Consider the following 24,948-nt stretch of genomic DNA (forward strand, 5'->3'; position numbering starts at 1 on the left):
AGGGGAGTAGGGGAATGGGAGAAGAGGAGGGGAGGAGGCGGGGAAAGGTAGGGGAAGGTACAGGGGAGGGGAAGAGGGGAGGTGGGAGGGGAAGAGACGGGAGGGGGAAGGGAAGGGGGAGAAGGGAGGGGGGGGAGGCGGAGGGAAGGGGAAAGGAGAGGGAAGTAGGGGGAGGGGAGAAAGGGGGAGGGGAGAAGGGGGAGGCGAGAGGAGAAGGGTAAACGGAGGGGAGGGGAGAAGAGAAAAGAGAGATGGCACAAATTATTAATATCCATCACCACATATCTTACAGATACTAAAAAGATTGGCTGGGCATGGTGGCTCATGCCAGTAACACCAGCACTTTGGGAGGCCAAGGTAGGAAGATCATTTGAGGCCAGGAGTTCGAGACCAGCCTAACATAATAAGACCGCATTTCTCCCCCTCCAAAAAAAGACAATATTATGAACTTTATGCAAATTATTTGAAATTTTAGATAAAATGGAAAAATTCCTTGAAAACCACAACTTACCAAAAATAAAATAGAGCATCTGAATAATTGTATTTTTATAAAAGAAATAGAATTTGTAATTTAAAGTATTTCCACAAAGAAAACTCTAGGTCCAGATGGCTGGTGACTTCTTCCAAACATATAAAAAATAAATAACATCAATCCTACACTAGCACTTCCAAAGAACAGAAAAAGAGAGAACACTTCTCCACACATTATATATCAGCATAGCCTTGTTAACAAAACCCAACAGGGATCTTACAGAAAAGAAAAGAAAAGAAAAGAAAAGAAAATCTGGCAATATATAGAAAGGACAGGCCGGACACCGTCGCTCACGCCCGTAATCCCAGCACTTTGGGAGGCTGATGCGGGTAGATCACCTGAGGTTGGGAGTTCGGTACCAGCCCGGCCAACATGGTGAAACCCCATCTCTACTAAAAATACAAAAATTAGCCGGGTATGGTGGCGGGCGCCTATAATCCCAGCTACTCGGGAGGCTGAGGCAGACGAATCACTTGAACCCGGGGGGCGGAGCTTGCAGTGAGCAGAGATTGCCCCACTGCACTCCAGCCTGGGCGACAGAGCGAGACTCCATCTCAAAAAAAAAAAAAAGAAAGAAATATGGGACGGACAAGGAGTCTCTCAGTTAAATTCCCTCTTCCTCGGCCCATTTCACCGAAGCCTGAAGCCGAAGAGAACACGAGCCACAGCATGGCGGGGGCAGCCATCCCCGCCTTCCACCACCAGACAGAAACTCTCGGGCCACCGCCCGCTGCGCCAGCGCGCATGCGTGGCACGCGACGGCCGCCGGTGTCCACCTGAGTCTTAGGAGGAGCCCGGACGGGGAGGGGCGGGGCTCAGACGCTGCGCACGCGCACTCGCGATCCCTCGCCTCCTTTTACTCTTTCTGGCGGGAAAAGCTCACGCACTCCTCCCCCAACTCAACTGCCGTTCGTCGTTCGTGGCCGTCGGTTGTGTCCCGAGACTAGGACGTGGCTCCAGGTGCGCCCTGCCCCGTGGCGAGGTTCCCCAGAGTGGCCCTTCCCAGCCCCTACCGAAATCCTAGTGAAGCCCCCCATATTGTGGGAGAGATTCCCCTGCGTCAGGACCCCCCAAATCCTATTAAAATCCTGACCAAGCAGGGCGTGGTGGCTCATGCCTATAATCCCAGCACTTTGGGAGGCTGAGGCGGGCGGATCTCCTAAGTTCGGGAGTTCGAGACCAGCCTGACCAACATGGAGAAACCCCATCTCTACTAAAAATACAAAAAATTAGCTGGGTGTGGTGGCAGTCGCCTGTAATCCCAGCTACTAGGGAGGCCGAGGCAGGAGAATCGCTTGAACCTGGGAGGCAGAGGTTGCGGTGAGCCGAGATCGCGCCATTGCACTCCAGCCTGAGCAACAAGAGCGAAACTCCATCTCAAAAAAAAAAATCCTGGCCGGGCGCGGTGGCTCAAGCCTGTAATCCCAGCACTTTGGGAGGCCGAGACGGGCGGATCACGAGGTCAGGAGATCGAGACCATCCTGGGTAACACAGTGAAACCCCGTCTCTACTAAAAATACAAAAACTTAGCCGGGTGAGGTGGCGGGCGCCTGTAGTCCCAGCTACTCGGGAGGCTGAGGCAGGAGAATGGCGTGAACCCGGGAGGCGGAGCTTGCAGTGAGCTGAGAGCCGGCCACTGCACTCCAGCCTGGGTGACAGAGCGAGACTCCGTCTCAAAAAAAAAAAAAAAAAAAAAAAAAAATCCTGACCACTTGGGAGGCCGAGGTGGGCAGATCACGAGGTCAGAAGATAGAGACCATCCCGGGGAAGTGAAACCATGTCTCTATAAAAAATACAAAAAATTAGTCAGGTGTAGTGGTGTGCAACTATAATCCCAGCTACTTGGGAGGCTGAGGCAGGAGAATTGCTTGTACGTGGGAGGCAGAGGTTGCAGTGAGCTGAGATCGTGCCATTGCACTTCAGCCTGGGTGACAAGAGTGAGACTCAGTCTCAAAAAAAGAATCCTGGCCGGGCGCGGTGGCTCAAGCCTGTAATCCCAGCACTTTGGGAGGCCGAGACGGGCGGATCACGAGGTCAGGAGATCGAGACCATCCTGGCTAACACAGTGAAACCCCGTCTCTACTAAAAAATACAAAAAACTAGCCGGGTGAGGTAGCGGGCGCCTGTAGTCCCAGCTACACGGGAGGCTGAGGCAGGAGAATGGCGTGAACCCGGGAGGCGGAGCTTGCAGTGAGCCAAGATCCAGCCACTGCACTCCAGCCTGGGCGACAGAGCGAGACTCCGTCTCAAAAAAAAAAAAAAAAAGAATCCTGACATCCCCTCAGAAATTCTGAAAGGAGTCCACCAGAAAATCTTATAGGTGACCCCCGAAATCCTGTCAGAATCATCTAGAAGTTCTGTCAGACTTGTCCCTCAGAGCCTGCCAGAGACTTTCCCCAAGATCCTGTTACTCTCCCCAAATCAGCAGAGATGCCTGGACTTCTGTCAGAGATCCCCAGAAATCCTGGCAGGTCCCTCCCAAACCCAGTCAGACCTCAGATTCAGAGAGCCCAGAAGTCCATCAAAGACACCCCAGAAATGGAGACCCCGAAATGCAGTCAGAGAGCCCTGCAGAAATCAAGACCCCCCAAACCCAGCCAGAGACCCCCAGAAATCCAGAGACCCCCCAAAAATCAAGACCTCCAAAATCAAGCCAGAGACCTCCAGAAATCCAGTCAGACCCCTGCAGAAATCAAGACCCCCAAAATCCAGCCAGAGACCCCAGAAATCCAGTCAGAGACCCCTGCAGAAATCAAGACCCCTAAAATCCAGAGACCCCCGAAGAAATCGAGACCCCCAAAATACAGAGACCCCAGAAATCAAAGCCCCCAGAATCCAGTCAGAGAGCCCCCAGAAATCCAGTCAGACCCCTGCAGAAATCAAGACCCCCGAAATCCAGCCAGAGACTCCTGAAATCCAGTCAGAGACCCCCACAGAAATCGAAATCCCCAAAATCCAGCCAGACACTCCTCAGAAATTCAGCCAGAGACCCCCCCAAAATCTTGTCAGAGCCCTTGAAAGCCCTCCAAGGCACACACCACCCAGAGCTCCTGCCAGGGCCCCATCCTGCTTCAGTGTCCCCGTCCCAGTCCCATCAGACCCCCGAGATCAACCAACACCCTCGGGGTCCCTCAGGACTTCGTCCCAAACCCAGCCCGTGCGCCAGGGCCCGGCCAAGGCCATTGCCCCCCTTTGCACCCTGCAGGGTGTTCCAGACCCTGGAAGGGCGTCTCTTCAAAGACCTGTGTTTCCAGAACGTTCCAGAAGTGCACGGTGGCAGCGGGCCCACGTGGCTTAGGGAGAGCAGGTGCTGGGGAGCTGGGTGAGGACAGGTGAGCCCAGGCTCGACTGGTGGCCCCAAGGGGCGCCCATGCCTGCTGTGATGATAGCAGCACTCAGGTCTCTGTAGCTCCCAGAGTGCGGCCACTAAGACACTGGGTTGGCCTGGGTGGAATGGAGGCAGGATGGGGCCCCCCAAACTCCTGTCACTGCTTCAGTGACTGCCCAGAGCAGCCGCAAGTGGGGCTGGCAGGGATGAGGAGGAGGTGGCCTGGGCTTGGGGGACCGTGTACATTCTGAGTTGGAACCCAGGGGAGCAGCAGATTTGGGGCTGTGATGAGGAGAGACCTACGGGTTGCCCGATGGAGAGAAAAGGGACAGGAAGAGGCAGGAGCTTCAGAGACTACTCCATGCCACTCTAGCCTGAGGGACTGGAACTTAGTCCTGGGGCACTAGGGAGCCACGGGAGGGTTGGGAGCAGGGGGCGAAGCAAGATCAAACTCCCGTGAGAAGCCAGCCGGCCAAATCCAGGCTGATGTGGCAAGAACGGCAGCTGTCCAGGGCCGTGTGGGAGTCAGACACAGCCGCTCGCTTCCCGGAAAAGGCCACGCGAAGCCGAGGCAGGATGCAGGAGGGCGTCCCAGGCAGAGTCCAGCTCAGTGTGGCTGGAGCATCATGTGCGATTTGGGGTGCTGAGGTGGGCGGTCGGCCATGCAGGGCCTTGGCGTCAGGGCCAGGGTCTAGCCTGTCCCCAGGGTTCGGGGAGCCATGCAGGGGTACTGAGCAGGGGAGGGGCAGGTTGGCTCTGGGGCCCTGTGGGGACAGACTGGAGGGCAAGCCTGGGGATAGGAGGCTGGGACAAAGGCCAGGGAAGAGAACCAGGCAGCCTGGGCCAGCGATGAGCCGTGTGAAGGAAGGGAGGCATTGACACCCTCCGACCCACCCACTAGCCGCTTTGATGTCAGCCGCCTCGTTCCCCAACCCACACCTCCAATCCATAAAACAGGTCGGAGCCGAGCTGCTCAGGTCCCAGCGGGGGTGGCAAACAGGTTGTGAGGATCCAGAGGTCCTGGAGCACAGGTGGGGCCAGGCAGGCCCCGACCCTTGGTGGCTGCTCCGAGGACACCATTCCCCTGCTTCTCCTTCCAGGAGTGCGCAGGGCAGCTGGTCCTTTTCCGTCCCTCCCTGTGAAGGAGGGAGGCTGGTAGCTTTGCCAGCAGCTGCGCAGCAGCAGGGGTGGCCCATGGACCTGCCCGAGGGCCCGGTGGGTGGTCCCACTGCGGAAAGTAAGTGACTGGGACCCTGTTTGCCCCAGGGAGGGTGAGGAGGGAGCCATGGGTGAATGGGCACCAGGCTGTGACTCGGGGACTTGGGAGAGGTGACTGAGGGTAGCTGAGCCTTTGCATGAGTGCAGGGTGGAAGGGAGGGAAGGGACTCTGGTGGATTAAGTGCCTACTGTATGCCCGCCCACCTGTCTGTACCCCTTATCTCCTGTGGGGAGGCTGGACTGTGTGAGAGCACAAGCAGCCGCACCCCTTACTCCTCTCAGATAACTGCCCAGATGGTACTTCTTACTTATGTAAAGCAGTTGCCCTGTGACACTCTCTCCCCTGCCCTGCTTCACTTCTCATAGTGCTCACATCTGTCATGTTTTGTCTCTGCCTCCCCCACTAGAGCATGAGCTCCACAAGGCAGCGTCTGTTTTATTCACTCTGGTATTCCCAGTCCCTAGAGCAGCGCTGTCCTGTGGAAGTACAATATGAGCCACGTATGTAATTTAATAGTTTTTAAAAGAAAAAAGGAACAGGTGAAATGAATGCTAATAATAGATTTTCCTTATATACCCAGAGTAATACCCTCTATATTATATATATACAGGTATATTATATATATAAAATATATCCAGTCTGTAGCCAATATAAAAATGTATTCAGATATTCTCTTTTTTTCATATTAAGTCCTCAAGATCTAGTGTGTACTTTACACTAACAGAGCATTTCAATCCACACTCGCCTCAGCTGAGGTGCTCCGGAAGGAGAGACTGCCCTATTGGTTGGGACCCCAGAGCAACTCCTGACTCATTGTAGGCGCTCAGTTACTGTTGAATGAACGGATGGATACAGGCTGAATGGGTGTGAAAGGCGGCTTCAGGGGGTGGGGAGGAGGCACTGGCGTTGCCTCTCTGAAACTCATCTGCCAAGTGAGAGAACCCAGTCTGATGGGGATGGCAGGGCCCCTTTCTTAGAGGCTCCCAGGCATCCACAGCACAGCCTGCGTCTTTTTCTACGAAGCCCCAGGCCTCAGGAAGCTTTCCCGATAGGAGGGTCAGAGGCAGACACCAGGGTGTGGGAACCAGAGGACAGGCCATCTAAACTTCACCTGCACCAGCAGAGGGCGTGCAGCCACCGGGATCTGGGTGGCAAGGGCTGAGCCAGCTTCCAGAGTCTCCGGAAGGAAAGGTAGGAACACACCCAGAAGGAGAGGTGGAGACAGAGGAAGGCAGAGGGAAAAAGAAAGAGCAGAGGAAGAAAATAGAAGGCTTAGGGAATGGAGAGTGGCTGAGATATGGGAAGGGAAGCACAGAGACTGAGATACAGGAAAGAAAATGGGGACAAGGGACATGGAGGCACAGAGACAGGACATGGGGAAGAGAGACTGGGAGAAAGATAGAAAGAGCCAAAGAGAAATGTAAAGAAGAGGCAAGGACAGAGACATAGAGGAGAGAGAGAGAGACACAGAGGAAGGAGATCTTTCTCAGGAACAGGAATGACATCTCCCTGGGGGAATCCTGGGATGCGACTTCAGACACATGCTGATCCTCAGAGCCAGCACGACCTGACGCCAGTCCTGAGTTCTATTCCCAGCTTCGCTCGCTCTGGCAAGCCCCCCTGGGTGAACGATCTCATTGGGCCTCACGATCCTTGTTCATGTAACATGAGAACGACAGTGAGGGGGCTGGGTATGGTGGCTCACGCCTGTAATTCCAGCACTTTGGGAGGCCAAGGTGGGCGGATCACTTGAGGTCAGGAGTTCAAGACCAGCCTTGCCAAAAGGGTGAAACCCCATCTCTACTAAAAATACAAAAATTAGCTGGGCCTGGTGGCAGGCACTTGCAATCCCAGCTACTCGGGAGGCTGAGGCAGGAGAATTGGTTGAACCCCAGAGGCAGAAGTTTCAGTGAGCGGAGATTTCGCTACTGCACTCCAGCCTGGGTACCACAGCAAGACTCCGTCTCAGAAAAAAAGACAGCGAGAGGAGGAAAACAGACTGGGGCTAAAGCCCTGGTCTTCCCTAACTGTGAGTTCACACGCCCCTTCCCAAGGGCCAAACCTAGGAGCGTGGGTTCAAGCCAGAGGGAATGTAAATGTCATGCACTGCGAAGAACCCAGGAAGAGCTAGAGGGATGAGAAAGTTGACTCATATGTTAAACAGGGTGACCTTTGCTGAGTTCTTAGTTTCTCTATGCTTTGGTCCCCTCATTTGTAAAGTAGGGATTATAATAGCATCGATTATTAATATGCTACTAGACAGTTCATGTAAAGTGCCCAGAAAAGGCCAGGCACCTACTAAATGCTCAATAAGTGTTCAATTCTATTCTTGAGTCCCCACCACATGCCAGGCCCTCTGCCAAAGCCCTTCTAGATTTTATCTCATTTTCTCTCTAGGAAAGAGGTAACACCAACCCCATTTTCCAGAGGAAGAAACCGAGGCCCAAGAGAAGTTGAGTCCATTGCCCCAAGTGCCGCCACTTGTCTGAGGCCAAGCCTTAGTTACCCCTTGGATCTACCCAGTCCTGCAGCCTGTGCTCAGTGAGCTGCTGCACCCAGCTGTTCAAGGCCAGGGCAGGGAGCCTAGAAGGTCACTTCCAGCCCTGGGAGGGAGGCTGGGCCAGTCCCAGTGGCTTCTGCAGTTGAGGATCTCTTCCTATGTCATGGAGCATTTGTTGAGCACCCACTATGTGCAGGTGTTGTGGCTACAACAGTAGACAAATAAACCCCAGGACGTGTGTGTGTGTGTGTGTACACATGTGTGCTTCACATACACAGAGCTAACTCAGCCCTGGTGAGGAGGATCACTCTACCCACCCACCCCCCATTTTACCAGTAGGGAAACTGAGGTTCTGAGAGAACAGACTTGCCCACAGATGTGCAGCTGGACTCTGCACCCAGGTCTATGTGACACACGCATATGGTTTGATCCAGCTCATAGCCATTCCCTCACTGCCCACCCTGCCTGGTTTACCCCATCCCTTCATGTCTCAGCCCCCGGCCATGGGCTCCAATGATGCCAGCCTCGCCTTAGGGATGCAGGGAGGAGAGAGACCTGGTCCCCAGGGTGGGCTGGGAGACCGGAGATGCAGCAGGCGGGATCGATCTGGGCTGCCCACGCATTATTGGATTGTTCCTGGCTCCTGGGCCCCCCTTCACTCTCAGCTCCTCCCAGAATCCTCTCTTCTTTGCCCTCCCCCGCCCTGTCCTTTTCTGAGTCCAGCCTGGGAGGCTGGAGAGGAGAGGAGGAAAGGGTGATCTCAGAGTGTCCTTCTCTGGGCTCCTAAGCCAATTGGACACAAAAAGACAGCCGGGGGGACTTCCTGGTCTGAAAGATGGGGGGAAGAAACTCAGAGACCCTTACGTTGTTGCCCCCTCCTGAAGCTTCCTGCTGTTCCCCGCTGGCCCTAACTCTAGGTGCTCTGAGTGAATTCCCTCCCCTCTGCAGAGCCCAGGAGGCTGAGGACCTGGGGTCACCCCTCTTCCTTCCTCATTCTTCTCACTGGTGAGCTGAACCCTCTTGTCTCCCCAGTGTACCTCTGGGAGCAGCCTGAGGAGACAAGGCTGGGGATGCCGGTCAGCTTGGAGGAGCAAATACTCAACTCCACATTCGAAGCTTGTGACCCTCAGAGGACAGGTGGTGGGGCAGGAGGGGTGCTAGGGACCAGCGCGGGCGGGAGAGGGGTGGAGGCTGGGAACTGGGGAGCCTCAGGGAGAAGACTGGGCTAGGGCCCCTCTTGGGGGTATTGCAGGAACAAAGTAGGTGATTTTGGGAAGCTTCAGGAAGAAGAAAGTGGATAACAGAGTGAAGGCCTTTTAGAATGAGGAAAACCTGGGGGACATTGATGGAAGAGGGTAGAGTTTTGGGGTCGTGGGATGGGGGAGGGAGGCAGCCACCATGGTGGAGTGGGGCATGGCTGGTGCTGTCCCCATGTCCATCCCCTTTGGTTCACCTTGTGATAGGGGGATGACTGGGCCCCATTTCCAGGTGAAAAAGTAGACTCAGAGGAGGGGAAAGGGCTTGCCCAGTGTGTCTCCACTGGGCTATGGAGCAGGAGTGCCACCAGCCTAGCCAGTGACATCCTGCTCCCAAGCTGCTGCCAGTCCATACCCACCACTCCCCACTTGCCCCAGACCCCCTCACTGCATGCTCTGTCCCAGGCACTGTGGCTGTGACCCAGGTGCTGGCCTACCTGGAGGCGGTGACAGGCCAGGGCCCCCAGGATGCACGCCTCCAAACATTGGCCAACAGCCTGGACCCCAATGGGGAGGGCCCTAACGCCACTGTGGACTTGGACACTTTCCTGGTTGTCATGCGTGATTGGATTGCTGCCTGTCAACTACACGGGTGAGTCCCCACACCTTCATTCTCCTCTGGGAAGTCCTTCCTAAGATCTAACCTCATACCTGCTTACTGGAGCCAGCATCCTTTAGGCCCAAGGACCTACTGTGTTTGGAACGAGGCTGTGGAGAGAAAAATGAAGAGATGGGATTCAGAGGGGGTAGATAGGGAGTCTGAGGACAAAATAATTTGGATGAGGAGGCAGAGGGGGTCTGGGAGACAAATAAAATGGGGCTGGAGAAGGGAGGGGCTTGGGGCTGGCAGAGGTCCCTCGCCATCCCTTCACCCAACCCACTCCTTGCCCCTCCTGCTTTTCCATCTGGCCGCAGGCACTTGCCATCTGGCCTCACCCTCCTACCCTGTGGTGCCAGCTTTCACCTGACCCGGTCCCCTCCTCCCACCTGCAATCCCCCTGCCTGTGGCTGGTGAGGACTGAGGGGCGGCTACAGTGGGGCTCTAAGCCTCATCCCTTTGATACAGGGGATTAGAGCTGGAAGAGGAGACCGCCTTCGAGGGAGCCCTGACCTCCCAGCAACTGCCATCTGGTGAGATTGCTATATATAGAATGAAGCAGGCAGGCCCTGGGTCAGACAGTGTGGGAACTTACCACTCAGGGCAGAGCAAGGGATAGGGTGGGAACCAGGGACCTTTACTGTAGCCTAGAGCTGTGAGTGTGACTTTCTAGGTCCTCCGTCCCTTCCTTCCCTGAGCTTTGGGGTTTTTTTCTTCAGAGGATGGTTTCCAACTCTTCCTCCTCACACCAGCCCTATCAGAGAGGCCTACAAGGCCCCACCTACCTCTGCTCCATCATCATTAACATCACCCCCTCCTCACTCTAGTCCAGGCATTCGCAGGCCCACTGGTCTTGCTGCCCTTCCTCGAATGTGCCCCACTTCTGCCCAGCACAGGCCCTTGCTCAGGCTGTTCCCCTCCATTCCTCACTCCCCAACCCCCTAGCCTTTTTTTTTTTTTTTTTTTTTTTGAGATAGAGTTTCGCTCTTGTTGCCCAGGCTGGAGTGCAATGACGCGATCTCAGCTCACCGCCACCTCCGCCTCCTGGGTTCAAGCGATTCTCCTGCCTCAGCCTTCCGAGTAGCTAGGATTACAGGCATGCGCCACCACGCCCAGCTAATTTTGTATTTTTCATAGAGACGAGGTTTCTCCATGTTGGTCAGGCTGGTCTCGAACTCCCAACCTCAGGTGATCCACCTGCCTCAGCCTCCCAAAGTGCTGGGATTACAGGCGTGAGCCACCGCTCCAGGCCGTTATCCTTCACACCTCTGGCAAAGGGGAAGCCCTGGTATGCCCCTGGCTAGAGTTCCCTGCTTCCCATGCTCACTCCTAGACTTGTAGGCCTTTCCATTGGAACATCTACCTGCAAAGGAAATCTGATTATCTAGTTAGCCACCGGTGCCTGGGTTTAGTTGGCTGGTTTGCTCACCATTATATCCCCAGGACCTCACACATAGGAGGTGCTTCATAAAAAAGTGGTCATGGACCGGGTGCGGTGGCTCACTCCTGTAATCCCAGCACTTTGGGAGGCCGAGGCGGGCAGATCACGAGGTCAGGAGATTGAGACCATCCTGGCTAACATGGTGAAACCCCGTCTCTACTAAAAATACAAAAAATTAGCCAGGTGAGGTGGCGGGGCCTGTAGTCCCAGCTTCTCAGGAGGCTTCTCGGGAGACTGGCATGAACCCAGGAGGCGGAGCTTACAGTGAGCCGAGATCACGCCACCGCACTCCAGACTGGGCGACAGAGCAAGACCCCGTCTCAAAAAAAAAAAAAAAAAAAAAAAAGTGGTCATGATTACAGCCGTGAGCCTGTAATCCCAGCATTGTGGAAGTCCAAGGTGGGAAGAACATTTGAGCCCAGTAGTTTGAGACCAGCCTGGGCAACATAGTGAGACACCATCTCTACTAAAAATAAAAAATTAGCTGAGTGTGGTGGCATGTACCTGTGGTCCCAGCCGGGACACTGAGACAGGAGGATCACTTGAGCCTGAGAGGTTAAAGCTGCAGTGAGCCGTGATTACACCACTGCACTCCAGCCTGGGCAATAGAGCAGGATCCTGTCTTTTAAAAAAAAAAGGTGGTCATGTTCCATTTCTCTAGCCATACAAAAAACGGTGGGGAGGGAAGGAAGTTCTCTTCAACCTCCTTCATCAGGCTTAGAGGCCCAGGGAGGGCTGCGAGCAGAGGAGGGACTAGAGGCCAGGAGGCCAGAGAAGAGGTTGTGGTGAGGGTCCAAGAGGAGAAAGCAAGGGCCGGGGTGTGGAGACAGAGAGGACGGGTGGAGCAGAGAGTCAGGGGCAAGAGGAAGAAGCCTGCGCTCTGCTGGACTGGGGGTGACAGGGAGCAAGGGAGCCAGGTCCGCCCAGTGGCTGGGTGGTTGGTGGGGGATCTGGGAAGGGGAAGGTGAAGTGCTGACCAGTGTTGGGTGTAAAGAATGTGGGGGGTTGGGGTTATCTGGGAGATCCAGCCTGAGCTCAAGGTAGAAGACAAGGAAGAGGGCTTTACAGTGGGTATAACTGCAGCCCCAAAAGCCCATGAGATCCTCCAGAGCACAGACGAGGGTGGAGCCAGACAGAGACCAATCTCATAGCCCTGGGGCACCTTACATTTAAGGGTAACAGGGAAGCCAACACCCTCTTGTCTGTCTCCCTCCAGGATGCCCAGAAGCTGAGGAGCCAGCCAACTTGGAGAGCTTCAGCGACGAAGACCCCAGACCTGAGCTGTACCTATCCTCACAGCCCTCCCTGACCCTCCTGCCCACGCCCTGTCCCCTCCAGCCTGCCGAGGCCTGGGTAGGGCTTGGCATCCTTCAGGGAAATGAGTGAGGGACGGAGTTTTGCCGAAAATTCAGGGAGAGCAGAGGAGTCTCTCTCCTGTTTCTCTCTCCCTAAAAGAGCCACATCTCCCCACCACCAGCACCTACCTCAACCTGGGGAAATGAGGCAGGGGCTGTGGACAGTGACCTGAACCCCTTCCTTGCCCCTAGGCAAGCCACAGCTGACCTGCTGAGCAGCCTGGAGGACCTGGAGCTCAGCAACCAACGTCTGGCTGGGGAGAATGCCAAACTCCAGCGGAGCGTGGAGACAGCTGAGGAGGGGTCGGCACGCCTTGGGGAGGAGATCTTGGCTCTGCGCAAGCAGCTTCGCAGGTGGGCTCGACCTGGCCTCTATCTCCCATGCTCGCTGTCTGCATCCTGCTCCGTCTTTGACTCTGTACCTGTCCTTTCTTTTCCCTTTTCTGTTTTTCATCTTTTGTGTCTCTCTGGTTCTTATCTCTCAGCCTGTTTTGGTCTTTTTATCTTTCCCTGGAGGAGGGTTCAGACTTCTCTCTCTCTCTCTTTTTTTTTTTTTTTTTTTTTTTTGAGACAGAGTCTCACTCTGTCACCCAGGCTGGAGAGCAGTGGGCGTGATCACAGCTCACTGTAACCTCTGCCTCTGGGCTCAAGCGATCCTCCCACCTCAGCCTCCCAAGTAGCCACAGGCCCACCACACTGCCTGGCTAATTTTGTTTTATTTTTTATAGAAATGAGGTCTCACTGTGTTGCCCATGCTGGTCTCAAACTCCTGGGCTCAAGCCATCCTCCCGCCTTATCATCCCAAAGTGCTGGGAGTACAGGCCTGAGCCACTGCACCCAGGCCAGATTTCTCTCTTTATTCTTTTCCTCTCTCTGATTCTTCATGTCATTTGCCCTTTCGTCTCTCTGTGCTTTGTCGTTCTTCATGTTTATCATGGTCTCCCTGTTCTGGTCCCCCACTCTCTCTAGGTCTCTTTCCCACCTCCTCCTCTTTTAGGTTAAAAGTGGGTCTCTGTGCCCCCACCAGGTCTCTTTCTCCTCCCCTCTCTCTGGGTCTCTGTCCCTGCCCACCACCTGGGATCTCTCTGTTGTTAGTGTCTCTCAGAATGGATCTGTCTCTGTGCTTCTCTGCCTTCCTCTCTCTCATATGGCTCATCCACCCCCACCCCCATTCAGTACCCAGCAGGCTCTGCAGTTTGCCAAGGCCGTGGATGAGGAGCTGGAGGACCTAAAGACTCTGGCCAGGAGCCTGGAGGAACAGAATCGCAGCCTTCTGGCCCAAGCCCGGCAGGCGGTGGGTCTGACCCAGGGGAAAGAAGGTGCCCTCTCTCTGTTTCCTGGAGTCAGAGCGGCAGTGTGACTATGGAGTAGGAGGGGGCAGAGGCCACCTGGCTTTCTCCCTCTCTCCAGGCCCTGCTCACCCTAGACTTTTTCAATCTTACCTGCCATCCTTCTCATGACAAAGGAGACAGCAGGAGCCATTAGGGCTTCCCAGACCCATTACCCCAACCCTGTCCTTCAATGACCCAGGCCCTGGTTGTGTTCTCAGGGGTGGGAGAAGGGCAACATGGGGGCAAGGAGGCTGGAAATGAAGCCTTTGTCCTCTCTCTGGGGTTGGTCAGGAAAAGGAGCAGCAGCATCTGGTGGCTGAGATGGAGACTCTGCAGGAGGAGGTGAGTGGAGGCCCAGCACCCACCCCCACCCCTTCCCTAGTCCTTAGGGTCTTCTTGACACCTCTCCCTTCTGCCCCCAACACCCCAGCAGCCTGCCACCAAACAACCTTCAGCCGGCTTGGGGAGACCTCAGAATGTCAGTAGTGTGGGAATGTCCCTGAGGTTACACCACACTGTGAGAACTACCATGCTTGACGAGAGTGTGGGGCATGGGGTCAGCCTACACGGGTTCAGGCTGAGGCCACCTACATAAGCCTGGACCAGTCCCTCCCTTCTCTGTGCCTCGGTTGCCTTGCCTATAAAGATGAACAAAACAATGGCATCTGTCTCATTGGGTTGTGTGAGACTTCAACTAGAGGATACTTGTAAAGTCTTGGGCACGAGGTAGGACCCATAGGATGTGCTCACTAACAGCTCGCCAGGCGCGGTGGCTCAAGCCTGTAATCCCAGCACTTTGGGAGGCCGAGACGGGCGGATCATAAGGTCAGGAGATCGAGACCATCCTGGCTAACACGGTGAAACCCCGTCTCTACTAAAAAATACAAAAAACTAGCCGGGCGAGGTGGCAGGCGCCTGTAGTCCCACCTACTCGGGAGGCTGAGGCAGGAGAATGGCGGGAACCCGGGAGGCGGAGCTTGCAGTGAGCTGAGATCCGGCCACAGCACTCCAGCCTGGGCGACAGAGCGAGACTCCATCTCAAAAAAAAAAAACAAAAAAACAAAAACAGTTAGCTCGCATTGTTTCTATATTCGTATTTTTTTACAGTGAATAAAACAGCCAGGCACAGTGACTGATGCCTGGAATCCCAGCACTTTGGAAGGACTAGGTGGGTGGACCCCTTTAGCCTAGGAGTTCAAGACCATCCCAGGCAACATGGCAAAACCTCGTCTCTACAAAAAATAGAAAAATAAGCCAGGCATGGTAGTGTGCACCTGTAGTCCAGCCACTCAGGAGGCTGAGGTGGGAAGACTGCACGAGCCCGGGAGACAGGTTGTGGTGAGCCAAGATTGCATCACTGCATTCCAGCCTGGGTGACAGAACGAGAGCCTCTCAAAAAAAAAAAAAAAAAAAAAAAAAATTGATTTGAAGTCAACCTTGAGTTCAAATCTCATCTTTGCCATTTACACAATAGGCAACCTTTAAGCATGTGACTTCTCCTTCTCAAGCCTTTACTTTTTTTTTTTTTTTCTTTTTTGAGACGGAGTCTCGCTCTGTCGCCCGGGCTGGAGTGTAGTGGCCGGATCTCAGCTCACTGCAAGCTCTGCCTCCCGGGTTTATGCCATTCTCCTGCCTCAGCCTCCCGAGTAGCTGGGACTACAGGTGCCCGCCACCTCACCCGGCTAGTTTTTTGTGTTTTTTAGTAGAGACGGGGTTTCACCAGGTTAGCCAGGATGGTCTCGATCTCCTGACCTCGTGATCCGCCCGTCTCGGCCTCCCAAAGTGCTGGGATTACAGGCTTGAGCCACCGCGCCCGGCCTCAAGCCTTTACTTTTACTTTCTTTTCTTTTTTGAGACAGAGTTTCATTCTTGTTGCCCAGGCTGAAGCACAATGGCGTGATCTCAGCTCATCTCAAGGTTCAAGTGATCTCAGCTCACCTCCCGGTTCAAGTGATTCTCCTGCCTCAGCCTCCCGAGTAGCTGGGATTACAGACATGTGCCACCACGCCTGGCTAATTTTGTTTTTTTTATTGTTGTTGTTGTTGTTTCAGTCGAGACGGGGTTTTTCCATGTTGGTCAGGCTGGTCTCGAACTCTCGACCTCAGGTGATCTGCCCACCTCAGCCTCCCAAAATGCTGGGATTACAGACGTGAGCCACTGCACCCGGCCTACTTTTATTTTCTAAGAACTGGAAGAAGGGTATCTGTTCAGTAGGCTTGTTCTGGGGATTGACAGCATTTCACTGAGGGACTAGCAAACAATATGAAGAGACCCAGTTCAGCTTCACATTTAATTCAAGCCCCGTTCCATCTGAGACAGAAAAACATCATCTTAGTTCATTCGGGGCCCACCTAAGTTTTTTTAGATTGAAACAAACTCATCAATTGACAATGAAACCTGTCACCACCCCCCACCTCAAGGTGGTATCTAAGTTGTAGGAGACTGACGAAGGAGCCAAGTGCGCTAGGAAGCTGCTGGTCCTCACTCAATGTTTCTTCTCTCTGCTGTTCATGAGATTGATGGTTTTTGTACAAACGTTTGTCACCACTGTGTGCTGGCATCCAGTGCGAGGCCCACATTACCTTTGGATCTCTGGGCATACCATCCTCTTCATCTTCTGGTGGTGATCTCTCATCCGGGCTGGGACTCTCACTCCACCACTTCCACACCCTTCCAGAGCCACGGAGGTGGTTTAGCTGCTTTTCTGTGAAAGGGAAGAGGCTGGGGTCGCTGTCCACAGCCTCTGCCTCATTTCCCCAGGTCGGGGTGGGTGCTCATGGTGGGGAGATGTGGCTTCTCTGGGGCAAGAGAAACAGAAGAGAGACTCCTCTGGTGTCCCTGAGCTGTTAGCAAAGTCGCTGTCCCTCGCTCATTTTCCTGAAGGATCCCAAACCCCACCCAGCCTTGACAAACCGGAGAGCACAGGGCTGGGGTGGGCAGAGGTCTGGAGACAACCCACCAGTGAGGCCTCTGCTTTCACAAGAAAGTAGCATCTCTATTATTCTCACACCGTGATGACTCTGAGAGTGCTCTGGGAAGTGCACGCAAGGCCTGTCAGATCCCAAGACATCCAGGGCTCTGTGGTTCTCCATCCATTCCCTCCACCCCTCATCGCTAGCCCTGGGTTAGGGGAAAACTCCGGGCTTGTTTTCAGCCTATTCTCTTCTCTGACTGTCCTGCATGCCACCCCCAGCTCTAAGGATCTCTGCCTAGTCCAGGTAGATCATGTATTCCCCAAAAAAAAATTTGTCCTACATGTACGGTATGTTTTTTACACTGAAATCCAAACACTTTTTGCTATTTTCTGGCTCTTCCATGAAAACTCACCCCCTTGAGGCAATGGGAACCTCACAGCAGGATGACTGTACCGTGTGAGACATGGAGTGCAGGCAGGATGTGACAGTTTATTTCAGAACATCCCTTTTTAAGAATGAAAAACTTGCCAGCCACGGTGGCTCACACCTGTAATCCCAGCACTTTGGGAGGCCGAGGTGGGTGGATCACCTGAGATCAGGAGTTCGAGACCAGCCTGGCCAACATGGTGAAACCCCGTCTCTACTAAAATACAAAAATCAGCCGGGTGTGGTGGTGCACACCTGTAATCCCAGCTACTCGGGAGGCTGAGGCAGGAGAACCGCTTGAACCCGGGAGGCAGAGGTTGCAGTGAGCCAAGATTGCACCAGTGCACTCCAGCCTGGGTGACAGAGCAAGACTCCATCTCAAAAAAAAAAAACTTTCTGGCTCAGCATGGTGGCTCACACCTGTAATCCCAACACTTTGGGAGGCCAAAGCAAGACTGCTTAGGCCAGAAGTTTGAGACCAACCTAGGCAACATAGTGAGAGCCCGTCTCTACAAAATAAAAAAACAAAAAAAGTAAATAGAAGAATGAAAGGCCAGGCACGGTGGCTCACGCTTGTAATCCCAGCACTTTGGGAGGCCGAGATGGGTGGATCATTTGAGGTCAGGAGTTCGAAACCAGCCTGACCAACATGCTGAAACCCCGCCTCTACTAAAAATATAAAAATTAGCCAGGCATAGGGGCAGGCATCTGTAGTCCCAGCTACTTGAGAGGCTGAGGCAGGGAAATCGCTTGAACCCGGGAGGCAGAGGTTGCAGTGAGCTGAGATTGTGCCTCACTGTACTGTAGCCTGGGTGACAGAGCGAGATCCTGTCTCAAAAAAAAGAATGAAAAACTTTCCCTGAAGCCCCCTGGCAGAACTTCCTGCATTACAGTTCACTGCCATTCAACCATTATAACCAGACTACATGGGTAATATGGCCACTGACAGGTCCAGAACGTTTTTGGCTCCAGGGAACAAAGAAATCTGCAGGACACTCATTTCCTTAACCAGAGGTTTAGAAGAAGGTGTTCTCTGGGAAGAAGGTGGTCTCTGAGTGGTTTGGTGGCTCCCTGGCTGCCTGTGGCCTCATGATTGCAGATGACTGCAGCAGCTCCAATCTCATGTTCTCATTCAAAGTAGGAAAACGTGGTGCAAAGGGGAGCCAGGAAATGCCCCTCTCATGGCTCTTTACATCAGAAGCCTCTCACCCCACCCCCAGCAGCTCTTACATCTCACTGACCAGAACTGGATCACATAACACTCCCAGCTGCACAGGACCCCAGGAGGATATCTGACCTTTTTCAGCCTCTAGAGTGGCAGGTGAACAAGTGAGAAGGGGTGAGAATGACTGCTGGATTAGCTCACCAGCTGAGCTTCCTGCATCTGCCAAGATTTCCACCTTGACTCACTCCCATGGCTGGGGCTGGGACCTATCTGCCCTCAGACAGAGAGAGTAGATCCCTCAACAAAAGCAGAAGGAGTAAGCAGGGTAAATAGCAACCAGCAGTCTCATCTCTGCCTCCTCCCCACCAGGAAGGCTTGCTGCCAGGTCGAGTGCCTTGAGCAGCGTCTGGGACACCCTCGGCCCTCGATAAACTGGAGCTATTCTTGGTTCCCTCCCCTCTGCCTTCCCCCTCCACACAGCTGCCTACAGAGCATCTATAGATTGAGTTCTCAAGTTACAGTAGAATAATGCTGGAGTAACAAGACACTCAGACACTGAAGATCCAGGCAGCCTTCCTATGGAGAACCTACAGAGCTGGCTCAGGTTACTGCAGAAGGAGGCAGGAGCAGCTGAGTAACCAGGTTCCCTGCCGAGTGGCCCAGGATCTGGCCTGCAAATCCCTACCAGGTGGACAGATGTTGACACAGCACTCCTTTCCTGTCCTTCCTCTGCCCTTCACCTGGCAGCCCAGGCCCACGGAGACTGAGAGGCAGAGCAGCTGATGGAGGACTTGGAGCTGGCTGGAGAGAGGGAGAGGCTGGCCGTGGTATATCCCCTGGTGTGCCAAGAGGAGGAGTGTGGTGAAAGGGAACTCTGGACTGCCTCCATGCCCCAAAGTGCATTTCCCCAGTGACCCCCTCGCCTTGAAACCCTGTGCAACTTGATAGGTTTTTGGTGCCCCTAAACTTTGGACTGGAATCTGGGCCATTTTTTGCACAGGTCCCATTTTATGGCTGGCATGGGTTGCCTTCTCCAGCCTATTGTTTTCCCAGCTAACTCCTCAGCCTTGAAGACTCAGCAGCACCTCCTCAGGAAGCCTGTTAGTGCTCCCGTGGTACCCAGGCCCTAGGCTTCATCGGAGCCCACCTCGTGCATTGTTACCTGCTTCTGCATCCATCTCCACCTCTAGAACCTAATTCCCTGTGTGTCCCATTCTCATCCAGGGCTGTGTCTGGCTCAGATGAGAGTCTGAGGATTATAAACACAGGATTTGGAATCACACAGATTTAGGTTTGAGTCCACTTACCATGTGACCTTGCCAAGTCTCAGCCTCTCTACTCCTCTTTAAAATTGGAAATGATTATACTATTAATAGTTAGGGCAACCAGACATGGCATTCCTCCTGAATGGCACAATTTGATATATATAGCACCACCCAATCTTGTTAGAAAATTGAACAAGAGTCTGGACAAGGCCCTGGACCTACCTACCAGTTTATAAGAAATAATGATAGAGGAAAGTGGTGAACATAACCACAGGGAGCAAGAGCTCAATCAGCCTAATCTGAACGCACCAATCCTACGGGACAAGGGACCTGCTTTCTTCCACAGAATGAGGCCCTGAAGAGTACCAGGGTCGGGGTGGAGGGGGGAGAAATTACTGTCAGATTAGGAGAAGTAAGAGATTTCAACCAAAAGCAATGGTGGACCTTGTTTGGATCCTCAGTCAAAGTAAATGTAAAGAAATCTCTGTAAGACAACCAAAATGAACAAGGAGCACAGGCCGGGTCCAGTGGCTCACCCCTGTCATCCCAGCACTTTGGGAGACCAAGAAGGGCAAATTACCTGAGGTCAGAAGTTCAGGACCAGGCTGGCCAGCGTGGTGAAACCCCGTCTCTACTAAAAATACAAAAGTTAGCCAGGTGTGATGGCATGCACCTGTAATCCCAGCTACTCAGGAGACTGAGGCAGGAGAATCACTTGAACCTGGGAGGCGGAGGTTGCAGTCATCATGCCATTGCACTCCAGCCTGGGCAACAAGAGTGAAACTCTGTCTCAAAAAAAAAAAAAGAAAAAGGGGGCACAAACTTTCTAGTATGAGATGATACTGAGTTATTGTTAATTTTGTTAAGTATGATCGTGGTATTGTGGTTTTGCTAAAGGAAATAAGTCCTCAAGTAGGGGAATAAATGCTGGAGTAACTACAGGTGAACTAATATGCCTGCAATTTGCTTTAAAGTAATCTACTTAAGACATCTAGAGGAGAGCCAGGTGCGGTGGCTCACACCTGTAATCCCAGCACTTTGGGAGGCGGAGGCGGGTGGATCGCCTGAGGTCAGGAGTTCAAGACCAGCCTGGCCAACATAGTGAAACCCCGTCTCTACTAAAACTACAAAACTAGCTGGGCATGGTGGCACATACCTGTAATCCCAGCTACTCAGGAGGAAGAGGCAGGACAATCACTTGAAGCCGGGAGGCAGAGGTTGCAATGAGCCGAGATCGCACCATTGCATGCCAGCCTGGTCAACAAGAGCAAAACTCCGGCTCAAAAAAAAAAAAAAAAACTCAGTTAACAAACATCTTAGTAAACAAAGCTGAGAAAATGCATATAATTATTGAAGCTGGGTGATAGATAATGTGGATAACAGGCTGCTTATGTTCTTTTGATTTTAAAATTGGGGATAAGAAATGAATCAACACATGCAAAATGCTCAGTAAGTGTTAGCGATTATTAACCTATCTACGGCCGGGCGCGGTGGCTCAAGCCTGTAATCCCAGCACTTTGGGAGGCCAAGGCGGGTGGATCACGAGGTCAGGAGATCGAGACTATCCTGGCTAACATGGTGAAACCCCGTCTCTACTAAAAATACAAAAAAAAAAACTAGCCGGGCGTGGTGGCGGGCGCCTGTAGTCTCAGCTACTTGGGAGGCTGAGGCGGGAGAATGGCGTGAACCCGGGAGGCGGAGCTTGCAGTGAGCCGAGATCACGCCACTGCACTCCAGCCTGGGAGACACAGCGAGACTCCGTCTCAAAAAAAAAAAAAAAAAAAAAAAAAAAAAAAAAATTAACCTATCTAATCCTCACAGCAATCCCATAAAGTAGTTCCTAGTTTAACTCCGTTTTTGTTGTTGTTGTTTTCTCCTGAGACAGAGTCTCGCTCTGTTGCCCAGGCTGGAGTGCAGTGGTGCGATCTTGGCTCACTGCAACCTCTGCCTCCCCGGTTCAAGCAGTTCTCCTGCTTCAGCCTCCTGAGTAGCTGGGATTACAGTCTTGCGCTACCATGCCTGGCTAATTTTTGTGTTTTTGTATTTTTAGTAGAGACGGGGTTTCACCATGTTGGCCAGACTTGTCTGGAACTCCTGACCTCGTGATCCACCCGCCTCAGCCTCCCAAAGTGCTGGGATTACAGGCGTGAGCCACCGTGCCTGGCCTAGCTCCATTTTTATAGATGGGGGAGCCACACTCAGAGAAATTAAAGCTGAAGTCCCAACAGAGTGGTGGGAGGAATTAAATGGGTTAAAACATGAAGTGCTTAGCATGAGGCCTGATGCATATCAGTCAAGTGTTTAGCAAATGTCTGCTGTTAATTTTAACATCACCATTTGCTGAAGTGAATGTGACCCGCCATTCCTTCTTCTAGAATGGGAAACTGCTGGCGGAGCGGGATGGAGTGAAGAAGAGAAGTCAGGAACTGGCCATGGAGAAGGACACTTTGAAGGTGCCACTCCTTCCTAGTGCCTGACAACTTTCCACCACCCTGGGGCCATTTTTCCCATTTCCGGTTTTAGTGACTGCAGCCTGATGAGAGCAGGGTCTTCCATCAAACTGTCAGACTCCCAGGACCACCCAGGCATCCCTAAAATCCCTGAAGTCCCGGAACATCTCAGGAGGTTGAATCGGTGGGGTGCGGGAGAGCAGGGCAGGCCAGACGGAGGGCAGGACCGAGGGGAGTCCTGGGAGGTTGGATGGATGGACCGGCTCCTTTCTTGGCAGCGGCAGCTCTTTGAGTGTGAACACCTCATTTGCCAACGAGACACCATCCTCTCTGAGGTGAGGAGCCCGGGGAGGGAAAGAGATTTGCCTTCCGTGTGCGCCAGCCACTTCCTGTCCCTGGTCTAGAAAGGGAAGTCCTACTTGGGTCTGGTCCTTGGATGTGCAGGTGGAGAGATTGGAGGGATTCCCCAGGTCCCAATGTGACCCCTCAGGGATCTAGAAGCCCTTCTGCCCGGTGCTCTCCCTTGGGCCCCAGCTCTTCTCTCAAGCTCACCCTTGTCCCTTAACCCCCCCAGCCAGTCCCCCCACCACCACCCCCCACTATGTCTTTGGGGAACTGGTCCCAGTCTCATTTGGCTTTCGGCTTTCCCAGCGCACTCGCCATGTGGAGAGCCTGGCCCAGACCTTGCAAGAATACAGAGTGACGACGCAGGTAACTCAGCGGCCCTGGCCACTTCTCTTTTGCCATCTCTGGGACTTGCTGCCTCTCCTCCTCATCGCTCTTTCTCTGTCAGTGGCCACATCTTGCTTCTTCTATCCATAATGTATGACTGTATGACTTACTGTGTATCTCACCCTCTCTTTCTCTATCTGCCTTTTCACTTTTTTTCTGTTCCTTCCTTCCATTCACTTTCATTCTCTGTGGGTGTCTTCTCACATACCCCTCCTTATCTTTTTTTTTTTTTTTTTTTTTGAGACAGAGTCTCGCTCTGTCACCAGGCTGGAGTGCAGTGACGCAATCTCGGCTCACTGCAACCTCTGCCTCCCAGGTTCAAGCGATTCTCCTGTCTCAGCCTCCCAGATAGCTGGGACTACAGGCGCACGCCATCATGCCCAACTGATTTTTGTATTTTTAGTAGAGACGGGGTTTCACCATGTTGGCCAGGATGGTCTCGATCTCTTGGCCTCATGATCCGCCCACCTCGGCCTCCCAAAGTGCTGGGATTACAGGCGTGAGTCACCGCGCCCAGCCTCCCCTCCTCATCTTTATGTGTCTCTGCCAGGCTCGTGTGGGTTCCTGTCTCTGCCTCTAGGTCTAGGCTGTCTGTCTCCCTAGGCAAGTCTTCTCTGTTTGGCTCTGGTCTTTACCAGTCTCTTAGCCCTGGTGTTTCCCTTGCCTGTCTGTGAGTCTGTTTCCATTTATGTCTTTCATTTTTTCATGCATCACTGCCTCTGCCTTCCTTCTCTTAATTTTCTTGGCTGTGCTTTTTGTTTTGTTTTGTTTTGTTTTTCTTTTTTGAGACGGAGTCTGGTTGTGTCGCCCAGGCTGGAGTGCAGTGGCACAATCTTGGCTCACTGCAAGCTCCTCCTCCTGGGTTCAAGCGATTCTTCTGCCTCAGCCTCCCAAGTAGCTGGAACTACAAGTGCGTGCCACCATGCCTGGCTAATTTTTTGTATTTTTAGTAGAGACGGGGTTTCACCCTATCAGCCAGGATGGTCTCGATCTCCTGACCTCGTGATCTGCCCTCCTGAAGTGCTGGGATTACCGGCATGAGCCACAGCTCCCGGCCTCTTGGCCTGTGCTTTAGCTTCTGGATTCCTGTTGCTCTCTGTCTCTCTTTGGCTTCCTAACATTCTGTCTTGGCTTTCTGCCCTTTGTCCCCAGGCAGTGTGTGTCTGGGGAGGCCAAAGTAGTCAGGAAAGTGGAAAGAACCCTGGAAGAGGAGCCCAGGGATGGGAAAAATGGAGAGCCAGATGTGCCCCCCACTTCCTCCTTTGCAGGAACTGAGGCTGGAGATTTCACGCCTGGAGGAGCAGCTGAGTCAGACCTATGAGGGGCCCGATGAGTGAGTGGAACTTCATAGGGTAGGAGGAGGCAGGAGGGGAGCCTAAGAGCAGAGACACCCTGGTCTCCAGCCCCAAGGTGGGCAGGGAAGGGAGGCCAGCATGAGCCGACTGAGTGGCCCCCAGGCACAAAGGCCGCCTTCCTCCCTCCTCCCTGTGTGGCCAGGCTACCTGAAGGGGCCCAGCTGAGAAGAGTGGGCTGGACCCGGCTGCTGCCCCCATCGCTGGGCTTGGAGATCGAGGCCATTCGACAGGTGGGCCTAACACCCCTGGAATAAGCTGCAGGCCACCAAGGCAGGATCTCCAAACATCTCCCCACTCTGATCCTCACACCAGCCTAGCCCTAACCCACATTGCTGCCAGAGGCTCCCATCGCAACCTTAGCTTTTCTCTAACTCTATCTCGGATCCTAACCCCAAACCCACTGCCAGCCCCAGGCCTATGCCAGACCCCAGTCCGATCCAGCTGTGACTCACCCCTATCTCGTCTCCCTCCATGACCATCTCACTCCTTAACTTCATCTCGAACCCAGACCTCGGTCCTGGCAGCAAACCCTCCCCTGTTCCTGCTTCTGCCCACTCCCCACACCAGCCCCACACCAGCTCTTTTCTACCTCTCATCCTATTTTCAGCCACACACCTAAACCCGTTTCTGTCTCTGACCTTGTCTTCTACCTTAACATGGCTCTCCCTGACCTCGGAAACACCTTCTGTCCCAGAAACAGGAAGTGGCAATTGCTGGTCTCTCCAACCCTCTGTGTGGGGTGTGGCAGTGGGAGGAAGTCATCCATGATACCAGTGAGGATGCTGAGTTTCCGTCTGAAGCCCCAGCTGGGGGACAGGTGAGCACAGGAAAAGCTCTGAAGTCCAGGAGCTGGAAAGGGGCCCGGAGCGCCAGGTGCCGCCCTGGCCAGCCCATTCACTCACACCTTTGCTTGTTCCCCATTTGATGAGAAAATGTTAATTGAGAGCACACTGTGTGCTGGACACCCAGCCACAAGCCAGACCAGACACCACCCCTGCCCCAGGGACTGACCTGCCAGCGTTGGAGACAAAGGTGAACAAAGCAAACACACAAATTGCACTGTGGCTTTTCGTGTCGTTT

At 53.5% G+C, this 24,948-nt stretch overlaps 1 protein-coding gene across 8 annotated transcripts in view; it reads left to right on the forward strand.

Annotated features, from left to right (window-relative positions):
* The first annotated feature begins 1,372 nt into the window (after window positions 1–1,372).
* The window catches only part of KASH5 (KASH domain containing 5), a 31,753-nt gene continuing 8,177 nt past the window's right edge, over window positions 1,373–24,948 (forward strand). For 4 of the 8 annotated variants that reach the window (XM_077980929.1, XM_028838962.2, XM_077980923.1 and 1 more), the window contains exons 1-14: window positions 8,294–8,496; window positions 8,612–8,716; window positions 9,241–9,427; window positions 9,902–9,966; window positions 12,091–12,157; window positions 12,422–12,583; window positions 13,406–13,523; window positions 13,852–13,902; window positions 21,707–21,784; window positions 22,060–22,116; window positions 22,433–22,492; window positions 23,782–23,846; window positions 24,011–24,098; window positions 24,563–24,685. In XM_077980929.1, the coding sequence (XP_077837055.1) occupies window positions 8,415–8,496; window positions 8,612–8,716; window positions 9,241–9,427; window positions 9,902–9,966; window positions 12,091–12,157; window positions 12,422–12,583; window positions 13,406–13,523; window positions 13,852–13,902; window positions 21,707–21,784; window positions 22,060–22,116; window positions 22,433–22,492; window positions 23,782–23,846; window positions 24,011–24,098; window positions 24,563–24,685 (1,308 nt within the window). In that variant the 5' untranslated portion in view covers window positions 8,294–8,414. Of the gene's footprint in view, window positions 1,493–3,737; window positions 3,865–4,960; window positions 5,098–8,293; window positions 8,497–8,611; window positions 8,717–9,240; window positions 9,428–9,901; window positions 9,967–12,090; window positions 12,158–12,421; window positions 12,584–13,405; window positions 13,524–13,851; window positions 13,903–21,706; window positions 21,785–22,059; window positions 22,117–22,432; window positions 22,493–23,781; window positions 23,847–24,010; window positions 24,099–24,562; window positions 24,686–24,948 lie in introns of those variants that run through there. The other 4 variants (XM_077980926.1, XM_077980927.1, XM_015124566.3 and 1 more) reach the window with 3 other exon arrangements.

This window comes from Macaca mulatta, chromosome 19 (assembly GCF_049350105.2).
Source record: "Macaca mulatta isolate MMU2019108-1 chromosome 19, T2T-MMU8v2.0, whole genome shotgun sequence".
Classification (NCBI taxonomy): domain Eukaryota; kingdom Metazoa; phylum Chordata; class Mammalia; order Primates; family Cercopithecidae; genus Macaca; species Macaca mulatta.